This window comes from Strix uralensis, chromosome 8, assembly GCF_047716275.1.
Source record: "Strix uralensis isolate ZFMK-TIS-50842 chromosome 8, bStrUra1, whole genome shotgun sequence".
Taxonomy (NCBI): domain Eukaryota; kingdom Metazoa; phylum Chordata; class Aves; order Strigiformes; family Strigidae; genus Strix; species Strix uralensis.
The window spans coordinates 24,095,757-24,114,414 of NC_133979.1; the positions used below are offsets into that span (position 1 = coordinate 24,095,757).

Consider the following 18,658-nt stretch of genomic DNA (forward strand, 5'->3'; position numbering starts at 1 on the left):
AATGTAATTTATGCAGCACACTGTCAAAAAAACAGTCAACAACATCCAATATCTGAGAATAAAACAGAAGCTGAATAGAGCATATAGTAGAAAATGTATGTAAGGCAGCTTGAAAGCAGCACATAAGGTGTAAACGTATCATAAACCTGGGTGCTTATTAGGAAAGAAGCAGCTACTGCCCCAGTAGTGGGATCTTGCTCTTACTGTTGCACAGCAGAAAGAACCCATTACACAGCAGATTTTAAAAGGGGCTTTTAATGGGATACACTACCTGAAGTCGGAGGTTGAGATCATTATTGTCCCCTTTACCAGAACATGTGCTGTACACATTTCACTAAAGCCTTTAAAATGATCTGAACATGCTTGAGTAATAGTAACAATTTCTGGGGCTTCTCTGTTTATGGCTAGAGGTGAGGAGTGAGCAGGAGTGGTAATTGGTAAGGTCAGGGACGCTGAAAGCAGTAGTTGGAAAAGGCATTCTGATCTTCACAATTTGCTTTTATGGTATCCCTTCAATATGGTCACAAATTTGGAGGGTGGGAGAAAGATAAATCTTCTTCATAAGACCTTTTTAATCAGAATCTAAAAGTAGCCACAATCATTATGCTAACTTCCCAACTGAATCTGTGCAGGACACATTCACATTAGTCTTAAAAGAGTTAGTGTAGAAATTAAATAACCTTTTTTTCTTGCTACTAAAAGAAATCTGACAGCATAATCCTTCCTAGAATTTTCTTTCTTGGGGGGCAGTACCACTTTGCCAGGGTTTTTAGAAGCAACATACCAATGCTGTAGTTACTTCTACTACACTGGCAGGGAGTATTGTAAGAGGATACAGTAAATCATGAGGAAAACAATGCTGCAACCTTAAGGAGAGATGCTCATACCTAGATTTTTTGGTGGGTTGGGGGGGGGTGTGGGGGGGGGGTGAGGGGTGGTTTGAGGGATTTTTTAATTGGCAGGTTATGTCCTGCCAGCCAGCATGTAACTGTCACAGCCACTCTGGCAAGAGATTTTTTAATTGGTCTTTTACTTTCAGTCCAACAGCCACCAAAAACAATTAAGCCAGCAAATGGGAAAGAAAAAAGCCGGGCCAGAGGGAGTTAAAAAACAGTTATTTTCCTAGCCCATCTGCAGCAGCCAGGATGCATGGCTTGCCACTAGATGGAAGCAACACTGTGCCATCCCATTTCAGGCATCTCTCCTTGCGATATTATCATGGTGGCTCTCTCTGCATTTACTGCACAAAACCAGATGACAAAAAAGGGGAACCAAAAATCTCCTTTGTGAGCTGGTCTGTATTCCAGGCATTCAAGACAGACAGTCACACAATATGACACAGCTGTGTGACCCAAAACTAACTTAGTCTGACTTCAGCATCTTCTGTGGACCACACAGGTTACAACAGAAGGAGATATGACCTATGCCATGTTGGCTTCTTTCCCACTTTCCCCACAAAGGATAGAAAAAAATTTCACAAGTCCAGTGCATGAATGTCACAATCCATGCCATGAATCAACTGAAGCAGAACCTGTCCTTCATTTCTGAAGCTGTGCAGAGGAACACACCATCTACTACCATGTACGTAAGTCAGGAAAGCTATTCTATAAAGCATTTGTACCACTTGCAGGTGAATATACAGCGAGAGATACTTTACCTCCAGAAAGACACTACTACTTTCAAAGGTAAAGCCACAGAGATCATATTACGAGGACAGAAAAAAGTTTTGTAAAGAAAGGTAACTGTCTTCATCTCACTGGGAAACTACTGACCTTGATTAGAATTGACTTACAGTGGTAGAAATATTCCTAAGTTTTGGATGTGAGACCGACATTACTGAAACACCTGATTTTCATCTCATGACAGCAAAATGATGTAGAAGTAAACTGAAATAAGGAAGTTCCATTTCATAAACCCTCCACTTCAGAGAACTACTGAACTTGTTTCCCAGACTTGGGCAAAGCCCTCAACTATATACTTGCCCTAACATACTCACAAAGGTCACAGTGACCTGTGAAAACACGTTTGATCTGCTGTGAAGAACATTATTTCCTGGAGGAGATATAGTTATGAGCTACCATTTTAACTGCCAACAAAGACAGAAATACTTCATTGCCATGAACACTTACCTTCATTGCATCAAGTGCTAGTTTTAGATTTGCCTTCTCCATGGGATCAGTCGTGTGCTTTACCAGCTCCTGTGGACAGAGCAGTTAAAACTTTTCACCCACTGTTTGTCAGTTTATAAATTGAAGTTGTCATTGCTCATCCCCACCGCACCACCACACCCCACTCCCCCAAAAAAAAGGAAAAAAACAAAACTAGAAAACACAACTCAAGAAGTCATATTTTCATCCCCATAGTGAGCAGCCTGTAACTGAGGACTACTGCAAACAGATAATTGGCAAGTGTTTAAGAACCACTGCTGTATAGCCTAAACACTGACTTTATCTGACAATGAACCATCGTTAGAAGCTAATTTGGTCTGTCTAGCACTTAAAACTTGCCAAATCAGACCATTACTGTATGTGCACGCTAAAAGCACAGGTAAACACTTGAGTTCATATGCACATAACTATACAGTATACCATCCCATTCCAAAGCATGCACTTGTCTGCAGAGAGGGATGTAGGCTTGCAATAAAATCTCAGCTAAACTGTGCACTGCTTAAAAGAAGTCACTGTCTCATTATGCCTAAGATAAAGCTGACTCAGAAGGCATATTTAAATCAAATGTAAATGTTTAAAGATTTTTTTTAGCCACTTCCCATATGGAAAATAAAGGGGCTTTTTTGGTTTTTATGAAGTGAAAAAGTAACCTCTTGGGGAAAGAGGTTATTTCTTCTTTATAATTTGAGAAGAGAATTATACATTTCAGCTAACATAACTACTTGATAAAATCATAGGAAATGAAGGAATAAGTATTTATGCTTCACATTACAATCCTAATAATTTACTGGATTTTTTTCTTTCAAAGCCTGTAAAATACTTCTTTCTTGTAACTACAGTGTCACACAGAGCATAGTGACATATTGTATATCACCTTTTCATAATATTCAGATTGATTATAAAATCATGATTCAGATCTCAGAATTGTTTTTTTCCAATTTTCCATTGATCAAAACATAGATGACTCATAAAAGTATTTCAAAAAATTTAACATTACAAAATGTATGTTGCTCTGCTGAGTCAAAATTATGCTTCACATACAAGCAGTACATCTTTTTAAAATGACATTTTACAAGCATCAGCAGGGTTGACAGTCTAACATAGTAATATATTTCTTTGCAGCTGAACTAATGAGTCTCCTGGCACAGCTACCAAATTAAATTTATAAGACTCTCCACCCTTATTACAGGACTAACTGCAAAAGCTAATGCTTTGTGGGTTACAACAAGAAGCATTTCAAAATAAATATGGCTTTATTGTCATCTATGACAGCAAAGAAGCATCCTAAAAGTATGCCGTAAGTATGGTCCAGCTTCCTCTTTTGGGGGGTAATGGTTCACATTTCAAAGTACCATGATTATAGTTTGGTACTATTAACCATTTTAAACATACCAAGAACAAAAGGTTCAGACACTGAGGAAAGAATTGTGGTTTACTCTTTTTGTTCCCCAGATATGCTTCTGAGGAATGGTCTCTGTAAGAAAACTTGCACTTGACTGGATTTTATTTTGTAACAAATCAGCCTCATATCTATGGAAATGTCAGTCACCTCCCTTTGATAAAGACCTTTAGCTCTCATTCTTACAATTCACTGATGATAAACAATCACAGTTTTGCTCTCAGCCCCCTTAAATTTAAAAAATAAAATACCTGGAGCAGTAGGTGATATTTTAGCACTCTCTGCATTGGAACCACTAAAAGATCCCGCAATGTAAATTTCCCATTATTGGCCCTCTTGGAACATTCCTAGTTCAAAGCAGAAAAAAAGAATAAAACAAGAGAATTAGAAATCAAAATATTCAAGTGATATATATGAAAATTTAGTGATATATGCCACAAGCAACTACATTAAACTTGAGATAAAGAATATCAACAAAATTAAGGAAAACAGTTGATGTGGCAATAATAGCTAAGCAAAAAAAGACTGTGTCTAGACACGTGTTCTTAGGTATTTCAACAGCATGAGAAAGAATAGAATAAACATCACAAAGACAACAGAAATTAGGCATCCCATCGATCTAAAAAAAAATATATATATTGCCTATAAGCATAGCAAAGGCAACAAATATTACACCTATCTTGAAAAAAAGCAAAATATCTTGGAAACTACAGGCCAGTCAGTCTCACTCCAGGCCCTGCAAAAATTATGGAGGAAAAAGTCCTCTTGGAAGCAATTTCTGGGCACATGAAGAAGGTGACTGGGAATATCCAGCATGGATTTACCACAGGTAAATCAATGCTTGACCTATTTGACTGCCTTCCCCAAATGAAATGGCTAGATCTGTGAATGGGTGAGGACAGTCCACCTTGACTCTTCCAGGGCTTTCAACATCATCTCCCACAGCATCTGATATCCAGGTTGGGATGTTATGCTCCAGATGAAGGAACTACTAGGTGTTTGAAAAACTGGCTAGATCATGAGGCTCCAAAAGAGCAGTGACTAATGTTTCCTACACTACCTGAGGGACAGTTACAAGTAGAGTTCCTCAGTGGTCTGTCCTGGGACCTCTCCCATTTAATATCTTTAGCAATGATCTGCAGGAGAAGACAGAGAACACCCACAGCAAGTCTGCAAACACCAGATTAGAGGTGCAGGTGACACTCTTCAGGGCTTCTCCAACAGGATCCTTACATAAAGGCAACAAGGCTAAGTCCTTCACCTGGTATGCACTAACCAGGGACACACTAACCCCGAGGGCTGACCAGCTAGGAAGCAGCTCTGCTGGAAAGGATCCATGGGTCATAGCAGACAGCAAGCCCTGTGAGGCTGTGGGACCAGGGCTTGTTCAAGCCTAGAGGTCCCTCCCAACCTGAGTGATTCTGCAATTCTGTGTTCTCGACTGAGATGTCACGATAAACAGAAGGGTATCGCAAATGATCACTTCCTGAAAAAAAAACTTAACCCTACTGATCTCGGTGGCAAAACTCCATTCACTTCATTGTCAGGATGTGTACCGCAACAGCTCACATATTCATTTGATCAGAGGCTCCAAAAAAAATTAAAAGTAAGAGAAACACATTCACTTACCAGTCCAGATAGTTTTTCATCAAGAAGTTTTTGACTTGGGTGAAAGCAGGGCATATTCATAGAAACATGTGGGGTTTTTATATATATATGTATATATACATGTTAAAAAATACTGATACCTCTAACTTCAATTTAACATCTTCTTTTGTCTTAGAGATGTTGTCTAAGCATGATATTGCTATCTCCACTTGACTGCAGTACTGTCCATAAATAACCAATCTAAATCAAAGCAAGAGATAAAGAATAAAAGGATCATTTGCTTATTTAAGAACAAACAATCCTTGATCATTTCTCAGAAATACATTGTCAACAATCCTACTTTCAAAAGGAACAGTGCCTAAATAAGCAAGGATAGGATTTAGCCACAGACTTCAATAGGCAGCATGAACACAAGGAAGAATATTCAGGAGAACACAGTTTTGATCTACCTTGAAAATGCCATAAAATCACTGCAATTTCCTTTAATATTCACATGCATATGTTCTGATAAATACAGGGCTCATTGAAAAGCAGCATAACTGCTGTTTAACAGAGCAACAGTCTGTAGTATTTACAACACTGTGGATTTTTAAGGTTGTAATGAATAATTCTGTAATACAGGCTTAACAGGATTAATTACAGCTGTCCTTTAAAGAACTTGTAGGTTACCCAAACTGATCCATCTCCAACAGTTTCTACCAGGTTATATCCTGCGAGCTCTCAGATCAAAACAATAGCATATGAAAACTCAAGAAATTTTCAGTAGTTGAATAGTTGTCAAGGGCAGCAATGCTTCTTGAAGGAGGCTGATTTTATGATGGGAGTTTCTTGCCCCTGTTTGGAGTGCTTCTTTCTGCTAGTCCCATTGCAGAGTGCTGTTTCCTTTCACCTTTTCATATATTTCTTAAGGTGACTCCTTCTGTATGCTTCAAATCCCTTTTTGGGGGGTTCCATGAGCTTTCTATTGGGGTCTCCTAAATTTCTTTTTGTCTTGTCTAATCTGTACAATTTTTTTAAAAAAAATCTTTTTTCACAATTAAAGTGATGATACTGATTTAAGACTTACCACTTCTGATTACTTTTAATCACTACATGGTTAAGGCACTGAGTCTACCTCCATCTGTTTCCTTTTTGTATAATATAAACTTGAGGTTTCTTTCCTGTGTCCTTTGTTGCCCTTTTAGCACACATTTCAGAACTACTTTTGAAAGATAAGCATTTTCTAGAACAACTTCTTGTCCCCTAATTCCCTTCTACAGCAGCAGAAAGTCTAACAGCCTGGGAAATAACTATGTCCTGCTCCAACATAAAAGCTGAGACAGAGGGTCTCTGAAGAAAAAACTGTTTATAGGCAGTCTGGGACATCCTCCTCCCTCAGAAAACAACTCTCCTGTCTAACGTTTTCCAGATGGTGCTGTCCAATTTCACACAAGCCTGTTATTACTGCAACAATCCTCCTTCCCCATCACCCTCAAGCAAATCCAATTAGCTCCCACAGGTCTTTCCCACTCCCATCCCAGAAGGAACTAATTTTTAACCACAACCCAAGGGTTACTTCAAGGTAGGTCAGCACTGTAGACCACAGTACAAGTGTTTTTCAGCTAAGTACCACAGGCATATAAGTTCATCTATACAGTCCAACAGCTGTTCAGTGCTGGCAGAAAAAACAATCTGAAAAGGTAGGTAAAAAAATTGGCAATTAGCCTACAGGGCATGGCATGTTGCCACAGCTATCCTGTTATCAGCTTGGCTGTTTTTCACAGTTTGAAGGTAGAGCATGTTTGCTTTATTGTCGCACCTTTGACTGCAGGGTAGGGCAAGACCCTGGTCTCTTTGCTTTTGCACCTGCTTTCTCTTCTTTCAGGTTATGAGCTCTTCTGTTTTTGTTAACATGGAATAGCCGTAATATGTAAGGGTATTGCCAATGATCACTTCCTGAAAAAAACCCTAACCCTACTGATGTCAGTGACAAAACTCCATTCACTTCAGTGCCAGGATTTTGCACTTATTTTGCTCCTTCTTCCCCTTTTATAACATTTTATCTCTTAAACAATACAGGTACACACTATAAAATACCTGGGATTATCTGCATGAAAAAAATGCTGTGCAAAATAAGCTATGTAAATTTTGTTCAAAATATAGATGTTACCTGTCTATGTAACACTATTGCCAAAACAGGGGGTAAGAAGAGGGAGGGCTCATGCAGCAATAGGTTACATTTTGACTTCCAGGCTCAAAACACCAAATACTAGCTCAATAAGTATACTGACATCAAATTCAATCCTGTTTCAGAAATACTCATCAAACAAAAGTGTGGTAAAATACCAAATTGAGCATAGATTACCATCATTAGTAAAAGTGCATAAATCTTACCTTTCCTTGTAGTTAATAAAAATTTGATATAGGTTCTGATCATTTTTGTTCACAATTGAATCATTGATGTCCTGTGTTAGATTTCTGTGAATTTTCACCAAATCCTTAAAAACAGTAATAGAGGGAAAGGTTTTTAAAAACAGAATGACTTAAAGCTATGAATATAAAAATAAATTATTTCATGTTAGATCTATTAATTTCAATAAATTGGAAAACAGATTATTTGAGAGTAGAACCTAATTTCAAGGTTTGCCACGTCTTCCATATATTGCGACAAGAAAAACTGAACTACCTATTAGAGGCTAATTTATTCTAGCTTGGAACGTGCACTGTTAATTCATCTTCATTTTATAATGATAATTTTAAAATTAAGCGAGTCAAGTAAATGCTTTAGTGACAAGATAAAGTAATGATTCATGTCCCTGAGCTGTGAAAAATTAGTTTTGTACATTACATTGGTCAATTAGTGGTGTTCTAGTGCTAAGTTAACTGCAATCATAATGAGTTTCCCAATACAGCAGGCAACTGATGGCTGAAAGGCAAGAATATTGCAGAAAGATTTGCTCCCTGAGTATAGTAGCAACTCACCTTACTTGTTCACTATTATACAAAAACCTGTAAGCAACTGTAAGGAAATTACGTCAGCCTTAATAGTGTATGGATGCTGTCAGAGAATTCACAAGAAATTAAGTCAAAACAGGTTAAAAAGTTTTGAAAGGAGGATAACAGACTGTGTACAGACTACTGCAATGAAAAATAGAGGACTGTATAAAAAAAAGCCATTGAAGATGGTTTAGTGAAGTAAGTTATATACTACAAAAATAATACACAATATTGAGTTGTGAACTAAGTGAAAACATTTCACTTCACAGTGATGAAAACCAAGAGTACACACAAAGTCGATCACATCACAGGTGAGGGAGCAAAAACTTAAAACAGATCAAATTCAGTTGCTAGCAACTGTATTGCCATATGCTCAAAATCTTAAGTTGCAGCAGACAAAGACATTATTATAGAAATGCTTCCCAATTAATGTATTAGAGAAGCACGTTTTCTCAGGAGTGCACAGGGACTCAACTGAGCAACACCCCTGAAAAACAGCTTAATGCTAAGGGGACAAAGTGTCTTTTTGAGCTTCTATCTCAAATTCCAAGTCAAATTTTAAATTAAACTGATGTTATCATTGTTAGAAGTTAATGCAAGTTCCAACACTTCAGTATCCATTACATGTACTTCCATCTCTCTCTCCCTCTGTATGTCCATATATACATCGCAATTCAAACGCATGCATAGCGTATATATAAACACATCTATACGTGTTACACATATATACATACAAATGCATACATATGTACATATATATAGACACACCCAAATATAGAGCCATACATACATTTTATAGGACAGAACTTTGAAATCTGAGCCCTAATGAAAGGCACTGTCTTTAGACTGGTGAGTAGTTTGCGGCACCTGGTTTTTTGTTTTTCTTTTCTTAAAAATAAAATATATTTTGATATCAGCAGATGATTTTGTCCAGCAAGCATCTTTCAAAGTCTATACAGGGAATATAGCATCACCCTAAAGCACCGATCCTTCACCACAACCCTTTAACAGAGGCAAATCCATTCTGTTCTCCACATCAGAGTTTGCTGTAGAGCTCCGTGTAACAGCTATTTTTAGTTTAAAACAAGCTTCCACTGCCCTCCAGCCTTCCTGCTGAGGAACTGCCGCAGAGACAAGGTCTGAGCGGACAAAGCGTTTGCATGTATTTTTGGCTTAGGCAAGCCCTATATTTCTTTTAATGTTTTTGGATGCCTATGAAATGTTACTGGAGTCAGAAACAAGCACCACCTTGTAACAGCAGAATACTGAATGCTGATAATGAGAAACCAAGTAAAACAACCTAAATATAACAGTTTACTACGCATTTTCCTAGTTTTGAATGAACAGGTTTTGGTTTTTTTACTCCTCTTATCTGATCTCATTACATTTCTTTAATGAGTAGTGAATAGGCTGACCTCTCAGCTTGTGCTTACAGCGGGTAAACCCTTTTTATACTCCTGTGCAGTGTTTCACGTTGGCTGGCTTGAGGTCTTTCAATGCACATAAATCAACATGCCTATGCACATGGAGCCTTAGGAAAGAGCTTTACAGCAACTCAGGGAGGACAGACACATCAGGGCCCTCTTTGCAATGAATAAGAAACATTAATGTAGGACAGAATATAAATTTGTTTTCAAAAGCAAAAGGGTCTCTACAGGCAGCTGACATACTTCAAGACAGCAAGTAGGTTACTGATATCTGTGGCAGTATTTTGGACTAATATTCAAAGAGAAGGAAATTACAGCAATTGAGATTCAGGGTGAAAAATTTAATAGCAGTGCAACTATGGCAAGTAGTCAGATATCATCATCAGTGTAATAACTGTCATAATTGAGCTTCTGTCAGGATGGTGCTGGAACAGCAACTAAATCATTCTTATAGACCAGGTTCCCACAGAATAAAAAAATCCTCAACACCACCTCCTACAGCCCTGAGAGCCTGTGGGACATGCCAGAGATGGCCAAAACAGAGGTGATCTTTTACAGGCAAGAAAGATTTGATGTGACCCATGGGCCACACTGGGGACCCTTTCTTTACAGCGTGCCTCACAGAAGAACATTCCTTACATTTGTCTGTGTTGAAAGAGGTTTCAGACTATGTCTGATGTCTTCCTTTAAAGTCAGATAAAGGCATCTGCTGAATACTTACATCAACTAAAAATATATGTAAATTGACATACTATTATGATTAGGCCAGAAATAAATGGAACAAAGTAATAATCACAGAAACCTTTAAGATTTCAGTCAAATAAAGAGGTCTCCTAGATATTTCACAGAGGATTTCTTTCATCCTTTCCAGTGCCATATTCTGAATCCAAAACTGTGAGTTATCTTAATTTTAAAATGTCTTCAATGATGACAGAGCCAGGGTAGATACAAGGATTTGCAGAGTAGCTATAGAAATCCTCATGAAAGCACCACTCAGCATACAGTGGTAGGCAACCTAATAGTCACAACTTTGTACTGTCATTAAAATACCAGTATATACTAGAAGATAACCCATCTTCTATAAATTATTAACTTCTAAGATACTCCACTTTATAACCATTCACTATCTGACATGATAATACTATTTCTCTTATCCTACTCCCTCAAGCAGAAAAAAAAGCGTGCACATTCTTTTTTTATCAACTACCCTACCGTCTACATAAATGCATTGTGCACCATATCTCAAATAAACATTTTGTGCAGTAACATACCACACGAATAGATCATAACCAGCTATGAATCTTATATCTGTTCATTAAATATGCAATTACTTACAGGAATGTTGATGAAAACGGTATCAAACTCTGACGCCGACAGAAACCTTTTCAATGGCACCATGAAAAACTACAAGGAAAAAAGTATACGTACATCAACTATGTTATTGTATTTTCTAGACTGTTATAAAAATACATGTGTTACAATTCCATAAGTAGTATCTTACTTTCTCTATTGATTCCAGAGTTTCAGTGTATTTCTCTTCAGTTTGCTTTATTTCAGCAAGACAACAGCTTCTTATGTCATTTTCAGTATATTTCTGCAATTACAATGGAGTCAAGTTTGAATCATTAACAAGCACCTAATGGATAACAAATGTATTTGTTTAGAATTAAGCAATTAGGATAACTGCTTCCTGAAATTTTCCGAGTACTGCAGCTTCCAAAGATGATAGCAATAACCAAGAATATTTTAATGTTCAATTAGCTGATGACTTTAAAGAGTTTTACTAAAATTCAGCATCAAAAAAAATTATGAAAAATTAATGTTTAGACATAAAACGCTGAACTCTCTGCATGTACTTCATAAGCTGAGATACAAGGTCACATTTAATTTACATCTGGACTGAGAAACCTTATTTAAAGTACTCAGCAGTTAATAACTCCATTAAACTTAATGGGGCTAAATCATATAAGTACCTTTGTATTGCCATAAATACTGCATTCGGTCTAATCCCTGCACTTATTTACAGTTTTTCCCTTTTAGATCTCAAGGGGAGCTTTCTCTTCAGACACAATATGAGTATGCCCTCAAATCAGGAAGTGCAGTGACCTCTAAGGTCAGCTTTTGCTTATGTATGCATGTGTCTTCAATGAGACCCTGGGATTTTTCCATGTAAACCACCAGACTCATAGGAAATTGAAGTAGTTATCAGCACAGGACTCTATTAAAACAGTTTACAAGCACTCTTACTGAAGATCAGATTTACAGCATTACAGCTTCAATAACTTGCAAATCTGATTTCAAATAAAAGCAGAAGTACCCAGAAGAAGGTATGGAAGCATTCATGCCAAGCAAGACTTAAAACATCTGGAGACATATAGGTCAGCTTGGAGACCTGACACAGCAACTGGATAGACTCTTACAATTAAAAGCAATAATTGATCCAAAATGTTTTCTCCAAAACCAAAAATAAGCAGGGGATTAATAAGCAATAGTACTATCACATCCTTCCTGAAGCCTATTCATCAGTTTATAACATAATTCCAAGGCATCCATCAGCATATCTTTGACAGTATCTTACCTTTTTTCACCCAGTGTAGGGAATCCACATACTGCACATAATGGACCTGATGACTAGATGTTACTCAAATATAAGGTGTCAGGACTAGAAATTTAGTACTACAGTTCTTTCCATTCAGAAAAAAACTTTCAGCTTTTGAACAAAAGACTTCTCTTCTCCAGAAATAGCAAAACTTCTAGACTGAATTTTTAACATTTAGCTCTTAGTATGTCCAAGAGCTAAACTCCTTCCACTCCCTCCCCCTGCTATCAGTCTACTTGACACACCTGCTAAGCATGCCACAGCAAACAGCAAGCCACACTTAAACCATCCATGAGCCACATAGAACTCCTAGGATATTGCTTGGCCACCTATGAAGAGTGGAAAATGTATTCCTACCACGTAAACTAGATGCCAAGTGGAAAATCATACAGGCACATAAAGCTTCATCACTGTTCACACTTCTGTTTTGACTTATATCTCCTTTACCCTTCTCTCTGTCTCCATGTGACACTCTAAGCAGCTCCTGCAACCAGAACACGGCTTCTCACTCTCATTCACAAGGTGCTGCCTTATCTCAGAAATTATTCTTTAAAATCCAGTTGGTGCAGTTATTAATTTTCCCACAACAAACGTTAAAGTGCCATCCTTATCAGCTGCAGACAGAAGTGACCAGTTTGCAAAACTAGTCTGTCATTATCAGCAGAAACGTACTTTGTGAGCATCATCTGATGGCCAGCCTCATCGCAAAATCTATCATTAATTCCCAAATTCTTTGGCAGGGGGAAGCACGCACTGTCACAGTTAGCCATAGTCAATCTCAATAAAGTGTTAGAATTTGACATTATTCAGGCTTTTAATTATTTTCCACCTTTACCTTTGAGAGCTCAATACTGTTCACATTGCTTGCAGTACTTGCACCAATACAGAAGTTGTACCCAACACAAGTTTATATCCATTTGCAAAATGTAGGGGTTTGCTGTTCACCAACTCTCTTATGAGCAATGTAAACAAAATCCTGGGATTCCACCTAAAATGATTCACTTCAGTTTTGTGTTCACCTAGCCCAAACAGATCACTCACATAGGCACTTTTGGCAGAAATTAACATATCAATTTTCTATCTGTACCACAAATTCCTAGAATTTGAGTGCAACAAACAAAAGGAGAAAGAAAATAAGAAATGATGTGCGATTACCATTACAAGTGAGAAAAATTGCTTTGAAGGTCACTACTGCTAGAGAAAATTTAGCAGAACAGTTTACTTCTCAAGATAATGACAATAAATCAAGGATGAGGGGGACACAAAGTATTTTGTCTGCTATTGGAGACTCTGAAAAGTATTGGGTTCTTCTAAAAAAATCTACTTGAAGATTGTCCTGTGCTAGTGTTTTCATATGCAAGAAATTCTCACATAGGATTAAAATGAAAGAACTGCGCAAAATCATCGTTAGAATGCAGGGTATTTATAAACCCAAGAGGAAATTATCATGAACCAGAAATAATTCCCACATTCAAGAAAGCTGTCACAGCAAAACAACTGTAATCTCTCCGTTCATTACACGTTGTGGAAAAAATATTTTGCTGTACCATGTTTTCAATTTTCATTTACTTTCTATAAGATACAAATACAAGTCTGTTCAATCTGAATTATCTAGGCTAAAATGCAAGTAAAATTAGAACCTAAGAGTTCCAATGGCTATATTAATCATTTGCTAGAAACACCAATATGCGAGAGTGACATTTGCAACAGGAAAGAAAGAATCAGAGAAAGTTTATACACTACCAACTGCCAGAGATTACCAACTGTTACGGTTGAAGGAAAAAAAAACCACCACCCACACTTGTGAAACCCAGAACTTAACGCGTTTTGAGTTTCAGTATAATATAAAAACTCAAAACAAGATCACAGCAAAGATTTCCTATGATTCAAACACTTTTCTAAAACATCCTGCCTGCAAGTGAATGCGACTTCATTAGATATAAGAGTGTTTTTTCAACTCATTTGACTTTCATTGAATAACCTAAACTTTAGGAGGTAAACAAAACTAAGCAAAATGTGGAAAACTAACATAACTTTCTGCTTATCTCATCCTTGATTTACATGCATTACCTGCAGGACTTCGTATTAACAGAAAAACAGGCTTGAAAACAATATTGTTATACTCAAAACAATAGAGATTAAACAAGGCAGTAATCTTCCCAAAGACAAGATAGTAGTAACTTTGGGGAATCACTGTAAAAGCAGAGAACACAAATCACATTAGCTATCTCCTATACTTGTATTGAAAAGATACACGAGGTAAAAAAAAAAAAAAAAAAAAAACAAAAAAACAAAGCAAAACAAAAAAAAAAAACACCACCACCACAAAAGATAAAGATCTTCAGAATTTCTCACTTCTTCATGTAGCTATATTACTAAAAAGCAATATGGAAAAGTAGAACAAGTTTCCAGCTTAAGACAACAGGAAGCATAACATACCTTCATATCAATATAGAGGAAGAAAACAACTGTCCTGAAAAACATATCCTGTCACGGCCACAGACTAACATTTTCCAGATCAGAAAGCACATCTCTTGAGGAAGGGCAGACAAGTACATCAGGGATTCTCCCAATTAGCAAGTAAATTTTATTGCCTAAGTTTAGATTTTTTTCAAGATGGTTTTGAAAACTGACCATGGTACCTTTATATGAAAATGTACATAAGCTATTTATCCCATTCTCAGTAAGACCAATGTAATAAGCCACAACAACTACACAGTTGAATAAGCAGGAAATTCACTGGTATAAAACAACTATCAGTTGTCCTTGTTAGATTAGTCGTCCAAATTATGGCTGAAACAACAACATTTCACAATATTATAAATTTAATTTTGGAAGTAGGACACTTTGAGGTAACCTGCTAATGTAATTGCTCTTAAAACAATTGGTAAATCTTACTATTTAGAACTGGCAAACTTACCAAAATAAGTAATTATTGTATTTTAAAATTACCTTTCAAAAAATTACCATAGTTAATGTTTGACCCTTTGCCAAAACAGCCTGCAAAGTCTTACAAAGAAAATAATATACTGCACATGACAGGTCCAAGTGCAATTGTGCTTGAGCGAAGTTTCAGTGAAACTAGCTATAAAGAGGCAATTTCACAAATAATAACTTTCAAAAATATAACTGCTATTGTTCAAAAATAGTTAGGAATTAGAAAGCGTACAGGTTGCTGTGTTGCTTCATCTTTCATTAGGTCTTCATAAACCTCTCCACCTTCATCTTCTCCATAGACACAGTCATATAACTCCTCATCTTCATCAACACCAGTTTCACTAAAAGGAAAACACAGTAAAAAGAGTTGTGCAGCACAGGCAAATTACCATCAGCTCTCCAAGGGACCACTCCTCATAGTAAAATATTCCAACAGTAAATAAACAGATTAATTTATACAACTATATAATGAAAAGAACTCATTAAGGGAAATCAAGTCCACTAATTTTCTTTCCTCAGTGCATTTAAAACACGATGTACAAAATCAACACAACACTGAAGACTGCATGAATTTAGAACCACACAGGAACTAAACCAGGCACTGAAAGCAGCTTGTCAGGACAGTTTTGTCACAAGGTACTGTCCAGCTGCTTTCTTCATCTCTTTTCCTATCACATGCAGTGAGAAGGAGCTGCCTCTCCTTACTGCCTGGCATCCCACTGCGCTGGGGTGTGAGACACTGGTACAGGTTGCCTTCCTGCCTAAAGAAAGTACTATCTGGGGTAAAATACACTAAAAACTGCAGAGCCAGCAGTTGAGAGTCTGTACCTCCACACTATAAGCCAGTATCTTGATCACCTCATGGCAACCTTCAGCTACCCAAAACCAAAAAGAACCACCTTTCAAACTGAAAATCAGGCAGTTCAACAACGCAAGAGTATGCACAAGAAGCATCCTCCTATTACCCAGACAACAGATGTACCTCAGCATAAAGTCAATGCTCAACTCTACCCTCAGCTAATTCAGCTTCATTAGAGTCAGTCCTGCTGGGTTTTGCCTACTTTGCACTAGGACCATATCAAGCCATAACATCTCTTTCACCCACATTTCTTAGGTTATGTCTACAAAAGAACTCTTCAAAGATATTGAAAGTAGTTCAGTCATAATAATACAGAAACTTGATCAGACGTGCTGATAATTTTGAGATTTTTACTGTTGGAAGACAACACTGAAATCCTTCAGAGTAAAAAAACAAATTGACAATCAGTCCACTAGAAGTAGGAAGTACAACCATTTCTGTAAGTGGACCATCAGAAGCTCTACTGACAGACACTAATGATTTCAAAGAAGTCAAAATGAATGAGAATTGCTACCAACACAGCTGCCACATCGACTACTTGGAAATGCCAGACAAAATCACTATGTCTATAGTCAGGACTATACCCAGAAATCAAGTGAATTTATTTCTCATTAAATATTTTTGTTTGTTTGTTTGGGGTTTTTTTAAATCAAGGACATCAGAAGGATAAAATAAGCAAGCACTAGAGGTTTCAACAGATGAAACGATTAGAGAAAAAATTAAGGGAGTTCAATAGAAGACAGAAATTGCTCACAGCCCTTCCTTTTCCAACAGATACCATGCCCCAGACAGCTAGAAAGCTCAGGTGCTCCAGGTTAATCTAACATTTCAGCTTGCATCAGTGATGATGATGTACTAGCATTTCATATTAAACACTAGCAGCTGTGTCAGATGCAGCACAGACACACTCCATTTTACCACCTATGCTTTAGGGAACAAAAGCTAACAAAAAAGGCAATAAGGATATAAAAATTGAACTACTACAGCTCTTTCTGACAGAAAGCATTAAATTAATTCTAAATTCTTCAGACACCATTTAAACTCAGGGACAATTAACTTCATTTTAGTCAAATACACTTATTAATTAGGTGAAATAAAAAAAAATGTGGGCCATTTGCATCATTCACTGGCACTTGTTTCTTATGAAGAGAGTAGGTCTTGAATTGTTTCCTCCACAATAGAGACAGAATATAACTATCAGATTTCAGTGAATAATATTTGTAATTTGATGCATAAGAAGAGCTACAAATCTCAATTTCTTTGGTATGATTTGGGGTTTTTTTAATGAAAAACTGTCTCCCAGTACTGAATTTGTATACCTATTTAAGAACTGATAGAAATATTATTTTCAAGCAGTACTAATGCCACCACATCTAAGAAATGAGGATATCACCTCTAGCTCACTTGCATCTCAGAGGAGTCTGTAACTCCTACCCTCTGCACGTTCAGCTACACAGAGTGAAAAGCAGCTGAGACAGCTGCAGGAGGCAAGGGTCAGCTTTGCAGGGAAGGTGATAAATTGAGCAATGCCAAACATGGTGGGGTTTCCCTTCTTTATGGGCAATAAAGAAACAAACCCACGACGGTGTGATCAGCAGCTACTTCAACACATCACAGCAAGCCACATACAATGTGGCCAGAGCAGAAATAGAGCGAGGTGAGCACTGGTGAACTTTGAGCTTTGGGACGGTGAGCTCTGATCCTATCTCTTGTCCAACATGATTCCTAATGGACCTTGAGAGATCCCAGCCATAGGATACAAGCGTAGTTCTTCCTGACCATTTTTTTTGTGCCCAGATGTATTTATCTCACCAGCCACCAAAATAAAGCTGCAGGCTACCATTCAGTACTATACAGTATGTTCATATCTATCTTACTTGTACCTCAAAGCCAACGTGAAAATTGGCAATAATTAATAATCCTGCAAACGCTTACTCAGAGAGGCAAATGCACTCAATATGAAGAATTTCATTAACTTTAGGGAAATGACCCACTTGAACTATGATCCAAACATTGCAAGTTCAAGGCAATTTCCTTGGGCCCCTTACAACTGATACTGTAATTCTATGAAAGCATTCTCATAGTACAATCACGTAAATTAAAAACGCATTTATGATATACTTTGCTACCAGCACCCTCTATGAAACTTGCTTCCTTACATATTAAATGTATTACAATCATTCAGATAAGCTTTCATAATTAACTCTTCTTGGTCAGCATAATGGCTAACAAAGTCTTTTTAAATAAAATAAATATCCCATTCTCATTAAAACTATGTGTTCTATACTATCATATAAATAATAGCATGCAACTGAATGCCAAACTCTTTAATTTAAGTAAAGGTTTACAACATACTCTATTAAATCAGGAAGACCTTTGTAGATATCTTCATCATCAACGCTTTCTTCTGTAGGGAAGGGCCTATAGAAAGAAAAATAGCATCAATTATAGACAGCACTAGCCTAGTCACATAGTGGGTTTTCATTTGGTTTCTAAAATTTGCACACAGATTACTGTATGTTAATGTGTTTGTACATTCCCCTCTTTCTCTGATGAGCAGTATTATATGTGTATTCAGACTTCTGTATATGAATTGATACTTCATATGATAAAAAAATGTTACTGGATAGGGTTGTTATAAATCACCACTAATACACATCACTGTCAGTTTTTCAACTGAGAATA

At 37.1% G+C, this 18,658-nt stretch overlaps 1 protein-coding gene across 4 annotated transcripts in view; it reads right to left on the reverse strand.

The window, feature by feature from the left end:
* VAV3 (vav guanine nucleotide exchange factor 3) overlaps positions 1 to 18,658 on the reverse strand; it is a 202,337-nt gene that overhangs the window by 119,967 nt on the left and 63,712 nt on the right. For all 4 annotated transcript variants that reach the window (XR_012629888.1, XR_012629887.1, XM_074876674.1 and 1 more), the window contains exons 4-11: positions 18,329 to 18,394; positions 15,347 to 15,455; positions 11,080 to 11,172; positions 10,914 to 10,982; positions 7,549 to 7,652; positions 5,316 to 5,415; positions 3,819 to 3,914; positions 2,130 to 2,198 (exon numbers count right to left, since the gene is read on the reverse strand). Coding sequence is in view for 2 of the 4 variants with exons in the window: in XM_074876674.1 (XP_074732775.1) it covers positions 2,130 to 2,198; positions 3,819 to 3,914; positions 5,316 to 5,415; positions 7,549 to 7,652; positions 10,914 to 10,982; positions 11,080 to 11,172; positions 15,347 to 15,455; positions 18,329 to 18,394 (706 nt within the window). In the remaining 2 variants the exon portion in view is untranslated. The remainder of the gene's footprint in view (positions 1 to 2,129; positions 2,199 to 3,818; positions 3,915 to 5,315; positions 5,416 to 7,548; positions 7,653 to 10,913; positions 10,983 to 11,079; positions 11,173 to 15,346; positions 15,456 to 18,328; positions 18,395 to 18,658) is intronic.